Source organism: Neophocaena asiaeorientalis, unplaced genomic scaffold (genome assembly GCF_003031525.2).
Source record: "Neophocaena asiaeorientalis asiaeorientalis breed wild unplaced genomic scaffold, Neophocaena_asiaeorientalis_V1.1 scaffold212, whole genome shotgun sequence".
In the NCBI taxonomy this organism is placed as follows: Eukaryota; Metazoa; Chordata; class Mammalia; order Artiodactyla; family Phocoenidae; genus Neophocaena; species Neophocaena asiaeorientalis.
The window spans coordinates 1,140,027-1,160,486 of NW_020174046.1; the positions used below are offsets into that span (position 1 = coordinate 1,140,027).

Below are 20,460 nucleotides of genomic sequence, written 5' to 3' on the forward strand. Positions count from 1 at the left end.
GGAAGAGAAGGCAAAAAAGGCTAGGCTGAGAGGATAGATAATTCAGGTTGGGGAGCAAAATTTGGGTTCATATGAAAAACATCGACAGATCTTTAATGCAGCAGTTAAATGTCTTCTGGTCAAGGAGTTATTGGAGAAAGTATTCAAGAGTTAACATCTAAACAATTAAACATAAACTATTATATCACTGAAATATAAGGACACCCAGACTCAGAAATTTAAGGAAATGTATTTAGTGGTTGAGGCTAATCAGGGACCCACATCGCCATAAGAGGCCAGTTGTATAGATTCCCAAATATTAGAACTCTGTAGGCCTTTAGAGTGAATACAGATAAGAAATAGATTCTAGAGACTGCAGCTGTTCAATTTTTTTCATCATTCATTTGCTAATACTTGATATAATTTGCATGGCCATCTCAAATAATATAGCCATGCAGGTTTCCAAAGAGCGCAATATGTAAAGTTCACTAATATATAATTTTTCAACTCTAAAAGGGATTTAAGGGACTCACCTACTGGCAACAGTACATTGAGGCTTGATTCTCAGATGTAAAATCTTAGTTAGGTTGCAAATACCAAATGCTACTGTTAAAAGTCTCCTGTGTGAAGTAGATTGGGGAATACACATCAAAAAAAATCATGATCAAACCTGGCACTTTTGTTGACAGACTTTGTAGTGAGGTCGAAGGTGTAATTAGGCCATAAAATTACTTTCTCACTACTAGAATTGTTCCCTTCAGGTCTTGAGTTAGCAGTCCAGAAAATTTCATTAAACACTAAATTCACTTTAAGACAACTGTCAAAATTAAGCAAGATCCTAATATTCAAATCTTTTATTTGGATTTTGAGATTTAATGTAAAATAAAAAATGCTACAGTTTCATTTTTCTATCAAGACTAAACTCTTTAAGAATTTCAGAAACAACTTTTTTTCCCCTTTGAAAAACAGGATGAAATAGCATAACAACATAAATGTAGAATTTGAAATGCTTAATAGGCATAAATTATTGAAATTGTTTCTATTTCCTGTTCATTGAGATCTTAATGTGAAACTGGTAAAAATTCAAGTGCTCACAATTATTACAGATACAATACAAAGGGGAATAAAGGAATCCTAAACCTAGGTTTTGAAGACTGATATAAAATTTGTAATGATGCCAATGATGAAACTGTGAATCCACCATATTTGCTCTGAGATAGTGTACTATATTTATAAACAACTGGTTCACTGCATATTGAAAAATAGAAAGACATAGGATATTCTGGTACATATTTAGTATATAAGTGAGCAAGGACTCAGTATTTATAAACAAAAAGGAAATATGGTACATGACACAGTAGAATTACAAGTAATGTAATTTTCTATTTTCCAAAATGTTACAATAATAACTTAAGAATTAAATATCTCAAATATAGCTTCAACTATTTTGCCAATTATATCAAACAGGATAGTGTTTTATAAAGTATAGTGAAAAGTATTGCTATAATTCTTGGAGTCAAAGAGCCTACACTGAATTGCCCTTGGAAGCCAGTTGTTACAATGCCTCAACCAGGTAGTATATCAATTGCACAAAGTAATAGCATAGAGATTTACTACTAATGAAGAATAGGGCAAATGAAAGCCCAAGGAGTAAATGATTAACAAAAGTTAAGAAATTTTCTTCAATTATTTAGGATAGAATAGTATGCTTTGGACTTAACAAGTAATACTACACTATCCTTGACCATTCATAAAGTTCAGAAATAACTCTAATAGCATGAAACACTTGTCAGTCTGCTAGCATTACATTATTTAGCAAACAAAGTGCAATGTTTTAAATAAAAAAAGGCTTAATAGGCTTTTCCACAAATGCTTAACAAAAGGATGGCCAGGTTAGAATTAAAATTCAAACACAGTGGCTTATTAAGTAATTAAGCTTGATTATAAATTCTGAAATATAATTTTTGACATCACTCACCCTATTCTTTTGCTGCCTCTATAATAAGCCTCCAAATCAAAGCACTGAACATCTCAACTATTTAAAATATAAAACTATTTTAAAATAATTTAAGCTTCCACCCAATATTAAACTAGTGGTTAGAATGCCTACAATACAAGAATATGATTAATCTGTCCAATACATGAAGTTGTGGTGTGAGTTTTTCTAACTAAGATTAAGCATGTTAATAAAAATTTGACATATTCTTTAAGAATTTGACTCTATCCTTTTAAAAAATCTTTTATTTCAATTCACCCTGTTTCAATTCTATTCAAAATATAAATAGCCTCTAAGGAGATTAATGCATTCCTTGGAATGGATGATACACTAACAGGGTTTATAATTACTCATTCCTGAGTTCAGCCCCAAGTGAGGTCTTCTCTTCAACTTGAGCAAGTTATTTAAGCTATTGTGCCTTAGTTTATGTGTAGGTAAAATGGGATAAGCAAGACCTCCTTCATAGTTTGACATGAAAAATAAATTAATCTTTAGATATTAGCAAATTTCCTACCATGTAATAGTTACTCAGTAGATGTTTGCACCCCACCTTATTTTAACCAATTAACTATATTGATTGATTAAATCATTTTAAGTTAACAATGCTTTGACCAGGTAACATGCTAGCAACTCAACACAGAGTGGTAAAAAGTATAGACATAGCTACTGTTTCTATGTATAAAAGTGCTTGCAATTTTTCAGTAAAATGTACATGTATCTGATAAGTTGGTTTTATTTCTTTCCATTGGATAGTATGTATAGACAAAGTCTTATAGTAAATAAACAATGTAACTGCAAGAATATCTATAAAGAAGACATACAAGAAGTACCCTGTAGATTAACTCAAACAACAATTTTGAAGAAAATCTTAAATATTTTCACTCGTGAAAATATTCTCTTTTTGTGTTTTACATCTGCAATATAGGCATGGCTTTTCTAAGCCACATGGTTAAGACTCTAAATTTGAAAAAGTTTTTTAAAATGTTTTCTAAAAATTAAAGCTGTCTTTGAATGTATTCATAGGTTTTCCAAATATGTTATTTAAGAAATGCACGTTGTCTTTAAGAAATCCATGCTAATGGCAAATTCTAGGTACCGATTTTTTTCACATAGAATAGCATAAATATTTATACATGAAAGACTATAACTCAAGGTATTTCCAACAATACTTTGTGAAGAGAAAGTGGAGGAAAATACAGCCGCACACTCAATTCTTTACATAGCTAAGATCTCACTTTAAATCTCTCTGATTCTTACAGATAAAAGAAACATGGACAAATAATGGTAGCCCATGTCACATGTGTTTAACGAGAATCCTGAAATTTAAGACATTAATGCCTAGGAACCCCAGAAGCAGTATATTTCCTTGAATTCAGGCCAAGAACAACAGTGTAGTCTAGGCAAAATTAACTGCATGGACAGTTAACACTTTCAAGGAAAATAAAGATTACTGTTAAGAATATAGAATAGCGAGCTGATGGGAGTGATGACGCTGACCATTTTTACCATCAATTTAAAGAATATCAAAAAAAAGCAATCTGCCCATTTCATTAAAATAACAATATTGGTATTTGGGAGAAGTGCATATTTCTAAAATGTCTACCTTCCAGTAGTCCTCTCTCATTGATACATATAATATTTTATTAGAGATGATTGATGTGAAGCTCACTGTAATTTCAAAAATTCATAGAATATTATTATGTCATGAAATCCATGCCAAGAAAGCAATTGCAGTTATAAATCAAAAAGACAACTCATATGGACAGGTCATATGGTAACAGGTTCTCCTTGGAATGGTATCCTTAAATGTAATTTATTCAATAAGTAACTTAAAGGTTACGTATGATGAGATGGATCTCTTGCTCAAATAACTTCAAAATACTGTTATAATCTAATAGTAAGAGATTAATTTTCTTGGAATTTAGAGATACTTGCATTTATGTTCCTTTGAATTAACATGGTTCTATATAACTCTTCTGAAATGTTTTTACCCTAATATAATAATCCCCTAGAAGGATTTCATTAAGCAATACAAGATAATAAGTAATACAAAAGGCATTTACTGCTTTAATTTGTGAGTGAAGGTATCCAAATAGAACAGACTTTGAAAACCTTCACAATGCTACATTTTCATATTTAAAAAATAGTTTTCAACTAGATATTTTAACAGGGAAAAGAACCGCTCAAAAATTGACTTCTAGGGAATATGTGTTATCAGAGGGATTAAACATTTTATTGACTTTAATATTAAATACTATACATGTTTAAAGAGAATCTTGATGATATAGCATTGCATTTTTAAGTCTAACCCAAAATAGCAACTTATAATCTCATAGCCCTTTGGAAGAGACAAAGAGTCTTACATCACCTTTAATGCTTAAAAACTCCACACTGGGGCTTCCCTGGTGGCGCAGTGGTTGAGAGTCCGCCTGCCGATTCCGGGGACACGGGTTCGTGCCCCAGTCCGGGAAGATCCCATATGCCGTGGAGCGGCTAGGCCCTTGAGCCATGGCCGCTGGGCCTGCGCGTCCGGAACGTGTGCTCCACAACGGGAGAGGCGACAACAGTGATAGGCCCGCATACCACAAACAAACAAACAAACAAACAAACAAACAAACAAACAAACAAACAAACAAAAAAAACTCCACACTGTTCCTTTAAGTCATATCCTTACATCTCAGGAGGCAAACTCAAATCGTTAGAAAATATGTATTTAGAAAAATAGTTTCTCCACATATATTTGCATTTCTTAAATGAAAACTAATGGGAATATGTTTGATTGAATGATATTCCATCAAAGGATTTGACATTAGGAGGCATTTCAGCGAATTAAATATGAATCATAAAATTCTACATACCATGAAGATCAAAACGTAACCGTCGACATGAGAAGATTGTCTCAGGAGAAAAATATTTTATTTGAGCTAATTGGAAGATACAAAAGCAATTTTTTAAAAACTGAGAAAATGATTACAAACCAATTCCATAAATATAGGGAAGGGCTCATCATTCCCAGAACTGATGTGTTCAAACTGAGAGATAAATAACTGGTATTCTATTTGGAACAAGGCAAAAGTCCTGTTTCGAGAATCATTGTAATAAAACTAAATAGCAGATGACATCTTGCTATATATAAGACTTTGCAAAGCGTTTTGTGATACATTAGCTCATTTGTTCTTCACAAAGTCATATCAAGTAGGAGATAAGGCAGATCTTATGATGTTTGGTTTATACATGATAAAGTTAAGTATCTCAGAAGGTAGCTTGATGTAGGAAAATAACCAATAAATTGGAGTCAGAAAATTTGAATTGAAAACTGTCTCTAGCACATAATAGTGAAATTTTGGACAAGTCTCCTAGCATTTTTTCCTCCTCTCTAAAATGATGTTTTAGGTACTAGTATCTACCTTGCGATGACTGAGGCCAGACAGTGTTAGCCACAGTCACATTGCTAGAAGTGATGAAGAAGAGAATGAAAGCCAGACTTTTCAGTTCCAAGTTAGAAGCCACATCACCATGTCATGTTGTTTAAAAAAATTATATGTCTTTAAAGAAAATCATAACCTACTCATTGTATTCTAAAAGCAGCAAAGATAAAAGAATCAAATCCATTTTGGCCTTCTCCAGGAATTCAGCTTATGGTAACTTTAGTTAAAATGTGAAATGGCACAAAAGTACATCTGGAAATAGTTTAAACTACTGTATATATATCCTTAGCCATATATCAACAAGTGAACATGATAAAATGCTCTCAAATTAATTATACTGACTACTTCCTTAATGAAGTGCAAAAGTGTTTGCGTAATCTGATTTAATTTATTGAATTAGGTTACAGTTTTATCATTTTGAAAACTGGCTTATTGTTTACAGTATATGTCAATTCATTTCCAATAATTAATAGCACAACATACAGTTATAATCAATTGAAAGCAATCTTCATTTTTAAGGTCCACTAGCATTTGTAGTGTGCATATTTCTAAAAGCAATATATGACTATGACAGTTTGAACTGAACATATTATAACAGTAGCAATGATATTTCATATCCATAAGTCTTATTCTGCCCCAAAATAAAAATTTATAAAAAGAATTTATTGTCATTAAGCCCTGAAAAGTAAACATGTAATAACCAGATTTTAATGTTCATTACCTCTACTAGGAATATCTATAGAGTGCACATTTATATGAATTTGAATTTGCCAAGCTAAGACTTCTTAAACCTAAGCTATACTTTTTTTTTGTTATCAATTTTATTCTTAAATCCAAAGGAATGAGCATAGAGAGTCAGCAATCATAGTCAGTAACACTTGGATCAGCCTGTTTAATTACGATAATAACACTTTATCTTTGTCTAGCTTCATCATTTACAGAATACTGTTATAAATTGTGTCATTTGACATTCATGGAAATTTAATGAGAAAAATAATTTTGACATAATGAAAAGATTCTTTTTTTATAGATGAAGGAAATAAAGGATCAAAATATTCGACTGGCTCAATTATTACACTTTTTAAAAGTTGTATCTTTGGAAGATTTCCATAAATTTCAAGAATTGACAGGGAACTATATTCAATATCCTGAGATAAACCATAATGGAAAAGAATATAAAAAAGAATATATACATATGTATAACTGAATCACTTTGCTATGTAACAGAAATTAACACAATATTGTAAATCAACTATATTCCAATAAGAAAAAGAGAAATGACTCCTCCTTGGAGACTTTATTTTTTAAAGTGGAAAGTCAAATCAAAGAAATTTACAGTAAAGTTCAAGGTCTTTCATTTAAATCCCCTTAAGAGTCGTATCTTTCTGCTGTCAATTCTGATGATCTTTACCGGTTAAAATAATACTATTTTTTCCACCCATCATTCCAAATCCTACCACAGCTAAAAAAAATTATCTTATATAATATTAAATGATTGTCATTTTCTCCTATCAATCTTATAGCTATGGACCCCTTCACAGAGTACTCTTAAAAGAATGTCCGCGAGGACAAAGGAGGAAAAAACATTTTAAAATTTCTTTTAATTGGAAAAAAAGTATTTGTGAGCCTACCATAGTCACAGTCTTGCCTATGAGTTAATATTCCATCCATGAAAACCAGTGTAACAAACAGTATGATAGCTTGTAAATATGAAGCATTCATCTCAAAAGTAATTTTTAAAAATTACTCAAAAACTATGAAAGAATATGAGTATAAAACCCTGAAAGGATGGATGCCCTTTAACCAGAAAGGCACCATGTCAAGTTTAGAATAATTCAAAGTGAAATAAAATAGAATCATCAAATTTTATAACTAGAAGGGAACAAGATTGCCTTATTCAATCTACCTCCCTCCAATGCAAAATTACCTTCAGATTTGGCTGATGGTCCAGCAATGAAGGATTTTTTTTTTTTAACTATTACACTTTTGTACCGTGAACAATATAGCCCATAAAAAGTAATTAAACATAAGTACTATGGCTAACAACTTTTTACCCCCCTTTCCTATTGAACCCTTCTGTCAGAAGGAAAAGTTAAGGTTTTATGAGTAATAAACTTCACTTTTAGATCGTTTTCCTTGCAGCAAGGCTCTTTCTTATGGAAGCCAATGCAGACCTCTCCGTAATTACTGTTTATCAGTTAAATTTCTGTCCTTGGAAGAGCACAGTATGAATCTACTCTAGCATCCACCTTCAGACCCTCTATAAGTCTTCTTAAGACTAAACATCACCATATTTCCAAAACCCTATTTTCTGGGCTATTCTCTTAATTCTCACAGTCTGTCAATGTTCTACTAAAAATTGAAATGCCGTAACTGAATATAATATTCCAGATGTCATCTGAAGTGCAGAGTAAAATTGTATTGTTGTCACCCTTTCTCTGGATTTTATATTCCTATCCATTAAGCTTAGGTGTATTAGCACTTTCAGAAGTTCTATCACAATGTTGTTGTTGTTGTTGTTGTTTTTAACGTCTTTATTGGAGTATAATTGCTTTACAATGGTGTGTTAGTTTCTGCTTTATAACGAAGTGAATCAGCTATACATATACATATATACCCATATCTACTCCCTCTTGCGGCTCCCTCCCACCCTCCCTATCCCACCTCTCTAGGTGGTCACAAAGCACCAAGCTGATCTCCATATGCTATGTGGCTGCTTCCCACTAGCTATCTACTTTACATTTGGGAGTGTATATATGTCCATGCCACTCTCTCACTTCATCCCAGGTTACCCTTCCCCCTCCCCATGTCCTCAAGTCCATTCTCTATGTCTGCATCTTTATTCCTGTCCTGTCCCTGGGTTCTTCAGAACCATTTTTTTTTTTTTTTTAAGATTCCATATATATGTGTTAGCATACGGTATTTGTTTTTCTCTTTCTGTCTTACTTCACTCTGTACAACACTGGTGTATACGACTGCATAACCAAATAAAATCTTTCAGTGTTTTTTTATGTAGAATGTTTTCAAATCAGGTCTTAAGTTCATTCATGACTAGGGCAATGAATGTTTTAGGAAATCGAATTCAGGTTTTATTAATACTGCTATTTTTCTGACATTTGCCAAGTTTATTTGAAATGTCTGGTCCTGTCAACACTTGCAATTAGCAACTCTACTTCTTTACAAAGAAGAGCATAACAGTGTAAACTTTATCTCCAATATGCATGGAGAAAATATAAAGAAATTTCAACATGAAATTTTAAATCTTTAATAACAAAGCTGGATTACTTCATTAGGGGAAGAAACTGAAGCTTGGAAGTTAGCCAAAGGGGGGAAAGCCTATCAAAGACAGAGAAGGAGATTAAACAAAGAATTCTGTTTATCTTGTATGACTTTTTGTCCTACAACATCTTTAGGAATACTCAAAATATATCTATAGCAGAGTTGGTTGTTTTTCCTGAATGAACATTATTTAATGTATTTCTCACTTCTCTTGGTTAGGGAAGGAAATAAGATAGTAATAGCACCTCCTACGGGTCAAGAAATTAGAGCAAGCAATAAAAGACAACACGTGACATTTTGTATAACCAAGGGACTAGAACCCTATATGAGAATCTCACAGATAAATGGATAATCCACAAAGCTCCCACTAAATCCACACACCATCCACCATCATAATCAAAAATTGACTCTTAAAATCTGATTTGCTTTTCTGTAAATAAACTTCTCTTCTGTCAAAGGAGGCATCATATTACTAAAAAAGAAGCAAATACCTTGCAATTAGTCAATTAAGTGTATTAGCAACTTCGTTACTGCAAATCTACTGAGAGAGAAGTTTAAGTAGATTATAACTGAGTCCAGTCCAGTGTAGGCCTAAGAGACTACAGAACTCAATAGAAACTGGGAAGAGGGAAACAAATTAGGGAAAAAAGGACTGTGATTTTCTTCTAAATTAAATAGATGAGAGGCCTGTCCAGAAGTCTAGTAATATGTGGTTATGTAATTAAATCTAAAATAACAGATCTTTGTCCTAAGAGATTAGAAAATAAAGATTTTTATAAATTTCTATGCTAGTAATAAGCAGGGCATATTATAATTTGACTGAAATATTTGATTATGATGTGTATATAATATATATATATAATGTATATTTAATAAATATATTATCTAATCCCTCATACCAAAGCTATATTTGCATTTAGTTATATTATGAGCTACATTTTATTCACGTATGGATTAAATTAGTTCTATATCAAGATACTGTGGGTACAAGTACATATATGCAGGAATTTTAAAGGCTAGTATGTTCTATGTTACCATTTTATTCCTGAAAATATTGCTTCTTTAGAGCATCAATCTAGAGGTATAAATTTCATCAATGGATGATGACAATGATTAAATGTAGCCATCATAACCCACAAACAAACAAATAAATAATGCCCTCCATTTCCCGAGTGCACCTCCTTTAGGCACTAGACTCGGCATCTTTAATCTGGAGCCTAACTGTACTTAATAGGATTTTATAAGCTGCATTATAACACCAGTGTTTAAATTTGTAACTCTGAGGCATAATCATGTCTCTCAGAAATCCTTTGCTAAACATATATTAGCCATATTCATTGAACAAATATTTATTTTGAATATCTACTTTGTGGCAAGCCGTATTATACATAATGGGATACTATAGTAAACAAAAAAACACCAAAATCTGTTGGTATGAGTTTCTTCCACACCACACTTGGGCCCCTCATAATATCTCAACCAGGGACTTTCTGGGTGTGCAAGGCTGATAATGACCCCCAAAGTTATGCCCACATCCTAAATCTGGCAACCTGGGAATACCACTTTATATGGATAAAGAGTCTTTGCAGATGTGATTACGTTGATGATTTTGAGATGGGGAGATGATCCTGGATTATCTGATGGACCCTAAATACAATCACAAGTATCCTTTCAAGAGAGGCAGAGGAAGAAGTTATACACACACATAAACACACACACACACACACACACACACGCACACATATACACGACAAGGTAGAAATTAGAGCCACAAACCAAGGAAAGCTGGCAGTCTCCAGAAACTCAGAGGCAATGAAACAGAAGCTCCCAAAGAGCCTCCAGAGGGAGTGTGGCCCAACCGATAGCTTGGTTTGGCCCAGTGATAGTTGATTTTGAACTTCTCCAGAATTCTGAATTAATTTTTATTTACTTTAGTCACCAAGTATGTGGTAATTTGTTACGGCAGGCACAGGAAACTAATAGAGTGTTCAATACAAGTTTTAAGACTAAATACATTACATGATGAAGTTTGGTATTAGGCTGGCCTTCCAAAATGGGAAAAAGAAGATATATTACTTAATTTTTCTCTTCAAGAAAAATTTAAAGGGAAACATACATGAAATACTGATAAGCTAAATGCATTACCCTCAAAATGTCCAGTGATTAACTTTCACAAATATTCCCTACATATAAATTTATGAAAATGCATACTTACACATACTACATAAACTTCAGTGGTTTAAATAGTTTGTATCTTACTTACTCTTTGAGTGAGACATTCAATAGATTGCTATGTTTTAATTTGTGAGTGAAGATCAATCCATTCGTGACTGTTTTACTTGTGCATTTTTCTGTTATGCTCACTTGTAAGTCTCCCCAGGGAATACAATGCATTTGTTATGATACACTTCTCAATATGCAAAACATATTAACACACTAATTTTTTCTTCAGAAGTTGAAATGCTTAATGAATTTAAAATATTACAAATGCTGATACTACAAAAATAGGTAGTTTGGATGTTGTTGTTGGTTAGTTGGTAATATTTAGCAAGAAAAATAAAGAATATAAACTTTGAAAATATGTCTTTGAATTATAAATCCACATGAGAATACTTTCTTGTCATCTTTTTTTTTCTTTTTTAAGAAAAGAATGTTTCAATGGGATGAACTCTGGTTAATATTGCCCTGGTCTAGTATTATTTTCAAAATGGTAAAATTGCATTTATAAGTTCTTACCTTTTAAGCATAGTGCATGTGTGTTCACAATTGCTTTCTTTTTTTATCCTGAATGCATATTGATTATGTGCCTACGAGGTCACAGTGAGAGAAAAGATGTATCTAAGAAGCAAAACTATGAATCATTCATTCATTTAATTTGAATATATTTGAAAAAATGAGGTAATGGATAACTTTTTTAATGTTAAATGCAAATATCTGAGACTCACTGAGTTACTTCTTAATACTTACATGAAAACTGTATTTCAAAACTAGTTTGCCTACCCTAAAGATAAAATCAGTAAGTTGGCCAAATATGCTATCCAAGTTGCACTCCTGGCACAGGAGGAGAGTATTTAGAATTCTAAATAACCCTTTCCTTAATTGTAAAATACACATGATTCTGTAAAAAGTATGAATATTATTGGAACTCTGTTGCTAGGATGAATTTATTCCAAACTGGTATTTGTTTTCAAAAATGATTTATGACATGTGCTCAGTCCAAATAAATGTAGGGAGCACTACAGGAGGTGTTGTGTTGTGAGACTCAACAAAGAGCCTTCTTTCTTTCATTAACTTCCACTTCTGGTTGCTATGGCATCCAGTGACAACCATAAATTTGGAAATTATCACCATCTGCCCACGCCCCCTTCAAAGGTTACACACAAGCCCACTTGAACAACCAAAGTGGCAAACAAAAACTCCATAAGAAATCTCAAAGTTTTTTCTTTTCATATTATAGATACCTAAATACATAATCTTAGGGCTGGAAAGACACTTTTTAAAAATATAAAAATAGTCAGAATTTTTCTGAAAAACAGATTCCTCAAGGAAAGATTATTATTTAACTCCAATGTTCAATTGTTGAAAAGAAAAATGAGGGAATGATTAGAAACAAATTGACAGATTTTTATAAATTGTCAAAATAAATAAATTTTTTCACAGGATCAATTTTGGCAACCTTGAAGGTAAATCTGCATCTTTTATGCTTTTCAAATGGTAATACTTGGAGTACAAAAATCACAGTTCAATGTTTATAGGCAGTCGATGATATAAATCTTAGAAAGGATTTGAGATTTGAGGGTGGGTTGTTTTCTTCTTTCTTTGTTTTTCTTTTTATTTTTTGAGATCTATATGTTTGTTTGTTTGTTTTGCTAGTTTTAGAAAAGTGATTTCCAAGTTTTTAAAAGATACTGATATAACGATAGACTCCTGGAAAAAAAATTTTAAACTCTAACTCACAGGTCAAAAATATAGTAGAAATGTCCTCAAACTAGTTTGCTTAATGTCAAAAATGTTGACATATAAGTTCTTCATTGTTTTAAAAAAATAGCACATTTCATCTTTCCCATCTTGTGGGAAAAAAATAACATTTTATTTTTAAAGAAAGTAGCAAATATAAATAAAGTCTTGGGACAAAAAGTCTATATGTCCATATTGAATTATATTCCCTGAGTAAAAGTACTCCTTGGGAGAAAGTGTTACATGCTCTTGAGAACTATAAGATTTCTTTAAGATGATCAAATTTCCAGTTAATGTTTTAAGACAGTGAATGACATTCTCCAAGGGATGAAGATATTATTCTGTATTCTCTAAAATCTAAACTTCTCCATCTAGAAAAATTTTGTGTAAAAAGAGCAATCATATTGAGTATAGTAAGACAGCACAATTCATGTGCAACAGTCAAATATACGGCAGCTTCAAATCTTTGGACAAATGTATAAAAATTGAATTAAGTGAAATAGGCAAAAGTGAGCTCACACACCCTGTTTTAAAGACATTCCCTGGGCTCTATAGAGTATTAAACTGTCCAAAAGCCACTTCTTCAAATCTAATCTGCTCTCCTGTTGAGTCTCCATTTCTTCATCTTTCTCTGGAACATGACTGATGAAGGTCTGTTTCAATGTAATGCTTAATAAGCTTGAGAGAAACCCTGGTTTCTGGGCTCACAACATATCAGGAAGAACAAAAGTTTAAAAAGCATGGATGAGAGACAGCACAGCAATTGAAATACATGAAATGATCCTGCTTCAAAAATGAATGTCCATAATAATGTGTCAAGTTTAAGCTATCTTCAGTATCTCTGTTCACCAAGCTAGGGAATTGTGTAAAATATTTCAGAAAGGGATCTATCAAAAATGATTTAATATTTTTTTAACATCTTTATTGGAGTATAATTGCTTTACAATGTTGTGTTAGCTGCTGCTGTATAACAAAGTGAATCAGCTACACATATACATATATCCCCATATCCCCTCCCTCTTGCATCTCCCTCCCAACCTCCCTATCCCACCTCTCTAGGTGGTCACAAAGCACACAGCTGATCTCCCTGTGCGATGCAGCTGCTTCCCACTAGCTATCTATTTTACATTTGCTAGTGTATATATGTCAATGCCACTCTCTCACTTCGTCCCAGCTTACCCTTCCCCCTCCCCATATCCTCAAGTCCATTCTCTAAGTATGCATGTTTATTCCTGTCCTGCCCCTAGGTTCATCAGAACTTTTTTTTTTTTTAGATTCCATATATATGTGTTAGCATACAGTATTTCTTTTTCTTTTTCTGACTTACTTCACTCTGTATGACAGACTCTAGGTCCATCCACCTCACTACAAATAGCTCAATTTTGTTTCTTTTTATGGCTGATTAATATTCCATTTTATATATATGCCACATCTTCTTTATCCATTCATCTGTGGATGGACACTTAGGTTGCTTCTATGTCCTGGCTATTGTAAATTGTGACTTAATATTTTGATTTTGAGTTTCAGCTTATGATCTTCAGTTGTTTAGAAACTTCACTTACCCAAAGTTACTTTATGGTCTTAATTATGTGAGGTGCTGCTATTATTAGATTCTGATGACATCATCTTATCTCACCATTGCTTAGGTAGTGAAGTATTTATTGTTTTCACCTTAAAATGTTGGCAGGCAATTTGGAACCAGATCTTTTCTATTTTAATACAAAAACAATCTAGAATACTTTTCACCCAAAATATAACTGTGATTAGTGAGAATCAACACAAACTTATCAAATGTAAAATAATGATTGCTAAAATTATTGTTTTTTTAAAGCCCGAAAACATATTCATTGAGAAGTTAAGTCAAAGACTCTTCCATCTTTCTTCTAGCACACCTGAGTCTTTCAGTCATAAAACATGAAAAATTAAGATCTTCTTTCCATCTTGACTGTAGTACAAACCCCCCACTCCCGCCCCGGCCAAATCTGCAAATCAGGAAATTTTATCTAGTTAAATAAAAACAGTTAAGCCTTAACAAAACGCTATCTACTCCTTTTCGAAATATCAAATTTGGAATTAGAATTTCAGGCAGTAGGATTCAGTAGCTTGTGAATCATGACTAAAGTAAACGCATAGAAATGATGATACCTGCTCTGTAATTGGGTTGTTTTCAGCTATGGATTTTACTTTTCTGTTTCTCAATTTTTCATCTGCAAACATTAGCATAAAGATACAACTCTTCTTTGGAATGTGAATTATTTACTTTTAAGAACCTTTGGTACCTTAATAAAATGTTAAATATATAAAGTGAATAACTTCAAATTCAACTCAGAGGGTATTTGATAAAGGTGCACAAAAGTGAACCAACTGTTCAGACGCTGCCACAAAAATAAAGGTGAGTTAAAAGAGCCATTGCTTCCAGGGAGCTTTCAACAAAGTATGGAATGTGAAATAAGATACCCATGATTATATTACAGCCTAGAGAAAGACAAATGTTACAAAAGAAAAAGCAAACATTTATATGGGAATTCAGAGAAAAAATTAAGACTTTCTCCTTATCTTGTCAGATTATCTTTCCTGTTTCAGTCGTGTGAAATGACAATTAGCTGTTTATACATCTATCTCCTCAATAAACTCTCATGATGGCAAGGATTAATAAATACTATATGTTATATAATAATAATATCATTATTATCATAATTTTAATTTGCTCTGAGTCTGGATGAAACATGGAAAGTGGGCAGACATGTGTAAGTATATGAAAGAATTAATGAACACATCCAGGTGGTGAAAATCAAACGAGCTGTTTTTGCATGCAGCACATTATGAAAGCTGTTTATGGTATAGAGCTTTTGTGGTCGAGACTATTCTTTTACTTGTACATTTTCAAAATTCTAGTGATAAACATCCTTCAAATGCTTCTAACAGAAATAGTTTGGGAGAAACAGGAGATATTTCTATTTGACATGGTTATAGTCTTTTGTTTGGATGCATGCTAATCTATTTTGTGAGTTTTTGTGGAATGAAATATAAACTTAGAATCCAGAGACCTGAGTTTGAATAACCACTGCCAGTGACCAGCTGATTGACCTTGGGAAAGTTACTGATTCTCTCTGAGCTTCAATTCCTTAACAGGAAAGTAGGGATAAGAATTTGTCATTTGATATTAGCAAGAGGATTAATTAGAATAACTCCTAGCACTGTGTTCAATTAAACTTCTTTAATTTTATTTCAAATAAAGAAATGATGATAATCATAATGCAGTTTTGAAATAAATTCTCATCAGTAACATTATCTTAGTGTGAACAAAATATAACTGATGAGGGTGAATATCTATGGCACTGGTTGATTTTGAATATTTTCTGCATCAGTAGGTAGCACTCTTACCTGTTGGTGGGATTATCCCAGGAGACATAAGGCCTGGGACAGAATGTGGCATGATATGAGAGTTCTCTGGGGAGGTGACACTTTGAGTCCTCTTAGGAGGCCTTCCAGGTCTAGAACTGAAACAAACAAACAAAAAATTTTTACAATTAAACTGTTGTCTTACACATCATTTCAAAGTTGTTTCAAGTGGTAACATGGACTGTAAATAAATTTGTTTCAAGGACAGTTGCTTTTGCAGTTAGATGTAATAGACTTCCATCACTAATTAGATTACATGCTGAATTCATTTTCCTCATTGAAGATCAGCCACTCTTGATGCATAATTCATAGCCTGCACCTCGTTACCTGCTTCTTCATATTAATATCTATACACAGTTTGAATTGCCTCGTTTGCATATGCTAAAGTTCTGCATGCAGCCTTCAGCACGAAAATTATGCACTAACTTGTAATAATTATTACAGTCAGCCTGCTATTGATTTATGAGAATTTTAAAAACCAAATATGTGTAGTACTTGTAATGAATGATATTTTAAGGTTCTTCAGGAAATTAAAAGGCAATGGCTGCCTAAGGAAATGTTCTGCTTGTTTGATTTAATACTACAGTTAGCTGGGAGGTGGAATGAAAGAGTGATTCAGACCTATAGCACATTTTTCGATGATATGTTTTATTACTTTGCACTGCTAGCCTGATATCTAGATGATAAATGACAATACATATGTAATGTGTGAAAAGGTCTTGCAATTTCTTTATTTTTTGTCATTTAAAAGATAAGTCAAGTTATCATTTAACCCTTATTCTATTTAAATGAATAGCCCCACTAGGTTGCCTTACTTTAAATCTGCTAAAATACATTGGAAAGGCTTAAGATTATTTGTAGAACATCATTCAGAAACTGCCAGTGTAGCATCTTATATCTGCCTTTAGGATAAATAAAAATACTTTGTGTTTCAGCAGTACTTCTCCTTTGCCTGCCTATTGTACAATGATAAGTTTTAAAATTGTAAAAGCAGAAGGTGAAAAGGATACAAGTATTCACCATCCTTGTATAAGGAAAACATGAAGAATACAGTATTAGCAACTTTTGAAACAAAGATAATTTGCATTGTTGTCACTGCCTGCCTTTGTATCATGAATATACATTTATGAAAGGCTTTTCCATCATTTTTCTGGCCAATATGTGCCAGGACATATCAAAACCTCCAGATACATCCTTAATAAGTTAACATCTCCATGTCAGCTTCAGCTGAGAGCCTTTGTCTCATCAGAAGATTCAAAGATCCTACCTCTATTATTTAGTGTAAGTAATATATGTAGTCATTTAACAATTATTAGTAAGCTCTTTCTGCTTTCAAAGCAGTGCACCATGGAGGCTAATTTGGGAGAATGGGTTTAGTCTTCAGGAACTTATACTCTTGCCAAAGGGACAAATGTGGTGCAGAAAGAACTAGGGTGCAAACTAGAATGTGCTGTGTCCTAAGCAAGTTGCAACCTGAACACTAATGGGAAGTTAGGCTGGATGATGATATGTTCCCTGTTGGAGATAAGATTTCATGGTCCTGGGAGGTTAGAAGAAAATTCTGAAGGATGGGTTGGACATGGAGAGGAAAAAGAACGGAAGAAAAGCACACTCCTGTGAGAATGTGTGAAAGGAAGTGAAACATGAAAATGTATGAATGTACAAGATTTTTTCCAGTGAGTTGAAACAGGTCAAATAAAATGAGGGGCAGAAATCCATACTGTTAGACTTACTGCCTACGGCCAGACCCTGGAGCACTTTGAACCAAGAGCAAGTAAATTGTGCATTTGCTTTGCTAACCAATAAGGACACTGCCCTGTGTATTCTGAAGCATCTCTCTGGCTACTTATTCTTATTCTTCATTATTACTCTTCATCTAAGCTGATTCCTTAACTCCTGTTATTTGCCATAAGACCATCAACAGCCCTCTGATAGTCTCCGTTCTCCCTGAGTAATCTCTTTCATAAACATTACTGATATGTTACGAAATAACAGCTAAATATATTATCTACTGCCTAAAGCTTCCTCCTGGGATTCAGACAGATTAATGCCTGTCTACTGGAAATACCTGCTTGGATGTTCTATAATAATCTAAGATTCAGCTTGTCCAAATCTGAATTCAGCATCTTCTCCATTAAAACCTATTTTTCCTTGGTTCAGCAAAATGTCACATAATTAACTAAGCCGAAAATCCAGCACTCAGCTGTCTTTCCCTTCCTTTGTACATTCAAGCACCATCCCAATGGAAGTTATCTCTCTACCCATTCTTTCTATCCACACACTTATATTCCAGATCAATCCCTTCCTTTCTTATTTGATCTACTATCACAGCTCTTCCAAGACATACCTCCAGCTTTGTCCCACTCTAGAGCCTAGAGTGAAGTCTAGATAACTTTCCATACTGATTTTGGAATGATTTTTAAATGCAAATTTAATCATGTTTTCCAACTGCTTAAAGATATCAATAGTTCCCTAGAGCATTGACACTCCTTAACACAGTACCAAGGCCTTCCAATAGTTGGCCCCTGTCTACTTTTCCAATCTCTTCCTTTTATTCCTACATTCATGGTTTATATTTGGCCCTAATGAATTTATTAACAATGTCCCATGTTGCTTTGGTCTCCTCTGACACCACCTTTTGGTCTCCTATTACACTACCTCTATTGCAACCTGCCTCCTTTGCCATCAAAGCCTTTTACTACATTCCATTCTCATCCCCATTTTACCTGACTAAACTTTCATCATCCTTCTAACTAACCACTTCTAGTGAGTATTCCTTCTATGCACTATGACAGCTTATGGTGAGCAACTCTATTATAGCTCTTTCTGCCCTGACTATATTAATCTGTTTATTTGTTTCACTCCCAAGACTGTATAGCAGAAAGTGTATAAAATATGTCTTTTGTCCTTAAAACAGCTCAGTGCCTGGCTCACTGTATGTATTTAAATACATTTTAACCCAATTTATTAAGCCCAATTCTTCAAATTCCTCATCAATTCCAGTAGTCTCCATGTTTCCAGGAAATGAAAAGTGAGATGCAAAAAAAGTTTGGGATTCTGAGTCTAAAGAAGCGAAATGCACATATGAAGGTCAGAGAAAAAGAATACAAGTATTGAGAGATCTCAAGCAAGATGCTGTGGAGAAAGTGGGAAAGGAAAAGGAAGTTAAGATTTGAAAGTTTTAGTTCTTTAATTTGTTTTGCTTTTAAAGAAGGTGAAACTGTTTAGCAGTACTTTATTACTGAGGCCACAGGAGCTGTCCTCACAGCCCTCACTCTGGAAGCAGAATTCAGGCTACTAAGTGGGAACACTTTATTTCACACTGTGATTAGAAAAGACCCAGTGGGCTCTTTTTACCCCGGATAGCTCCTGCCCAATCTATCACACTGCCTCCAATTCCACTAATACAGATTTACTGCTTTTAGTCTTGAAGCTTTAAGATCTTTTAAAGCCTTCCATTAAAATGCAAATACCCTTGGTGGTGGTAGCACCCTAAAGCCATCTACTCACACCCTACTAGGGATTACTTTACTATTAGGGGAGAGTACAATCTTGAGATATCTATGCAAAGAATTGAGAATGGGGGCAGGGGGGCGCTCCACAGAAAGATTTGGAAGAAAAGCCAAGTCATTTATCCTTTTGCCTAAGAACAAGAGGGGAGCTCTTCTTGGAGTTATACAAGACTTCCTGGTGTAGAGGAAGTTAGACGGTTTATTTATTAACAAGACTTTCCTCTATCCCTTCAAGACCTAAGTTAGGTCCCCTTATTGACAGCCTCGATGTTTTACCCTTACTTCAGTCTTGGTCACTAACTGTTAGAGGGTTTAACTCCAGAAGATCTAGGAAGATAACTTAATTATAAAATACTTGAATATTTAAATTACTTTCAGTAGAGCTTTAGGGAACTTCCAGGAGAAGCTGTGTAGTACCGTGGTCAGAAGCATGGGTTGTATTGTCTTGACACATCTAGCTTTAAATACTGGCTCCACCTCTTTACTAGAAGGTGTGGCCTTGATCAAGCCACCTAATGTCTCTGAATAACTGATTAAATCAAGATATTTTTTAAAAAGTGGACCTGCTTGCTTTGTTAGAAATAAGTTGTACTTGGAAAGAAAAAGAATAACTTAACTGAAAAGAGGAAGTGAAAGAATTAGCAAAAGCACTTCTTTTGGGAATGATCAGTTGCCTCAACAGCAGACACCTTCAAGCTTCCTTACTACACCAGTAACCCAGATTTACCCCCAAAGGATCAGAGCAGCTGAACTCTCTTAGTTCTAATCAAAGCAGAAGACCTCACTTAAATAAATTATTACTCTTAATAGCTTAACTGAAATCAAAATTTATGACTTTGGTAATTGTTTGTGGCAAGCTTCACATATGAGCCATAGTACATCCTTTAGTATTTTCAACCATTTGCAT

At 33.6% G+C, this 20,460-nt stretch overlaps 1 protein-coding gene across 1 annotated transcript in view; it reads right to left on the minus strand.

Annotated features, from left to right (window-relative positions):
• The window catches only part of DACH1 (dachshund family transcription factor 1), a 414,090-nt gene that overhangs the window by 223,355 nt on the left and 170,275 nt on the right, over window positions 1-20,460 (minus strand). Inside the window, exon 2 of the mRNA XM_024753964.1 lies at window positions 16,024-16,139. Coding sequence (XP_024609732.1) covers window positions 16,024-16,139 — 116 coding nt within the window. The remainder of the gene's footprint in view (window positions 1-16,023; window positions 16,140-20,460) is intronic.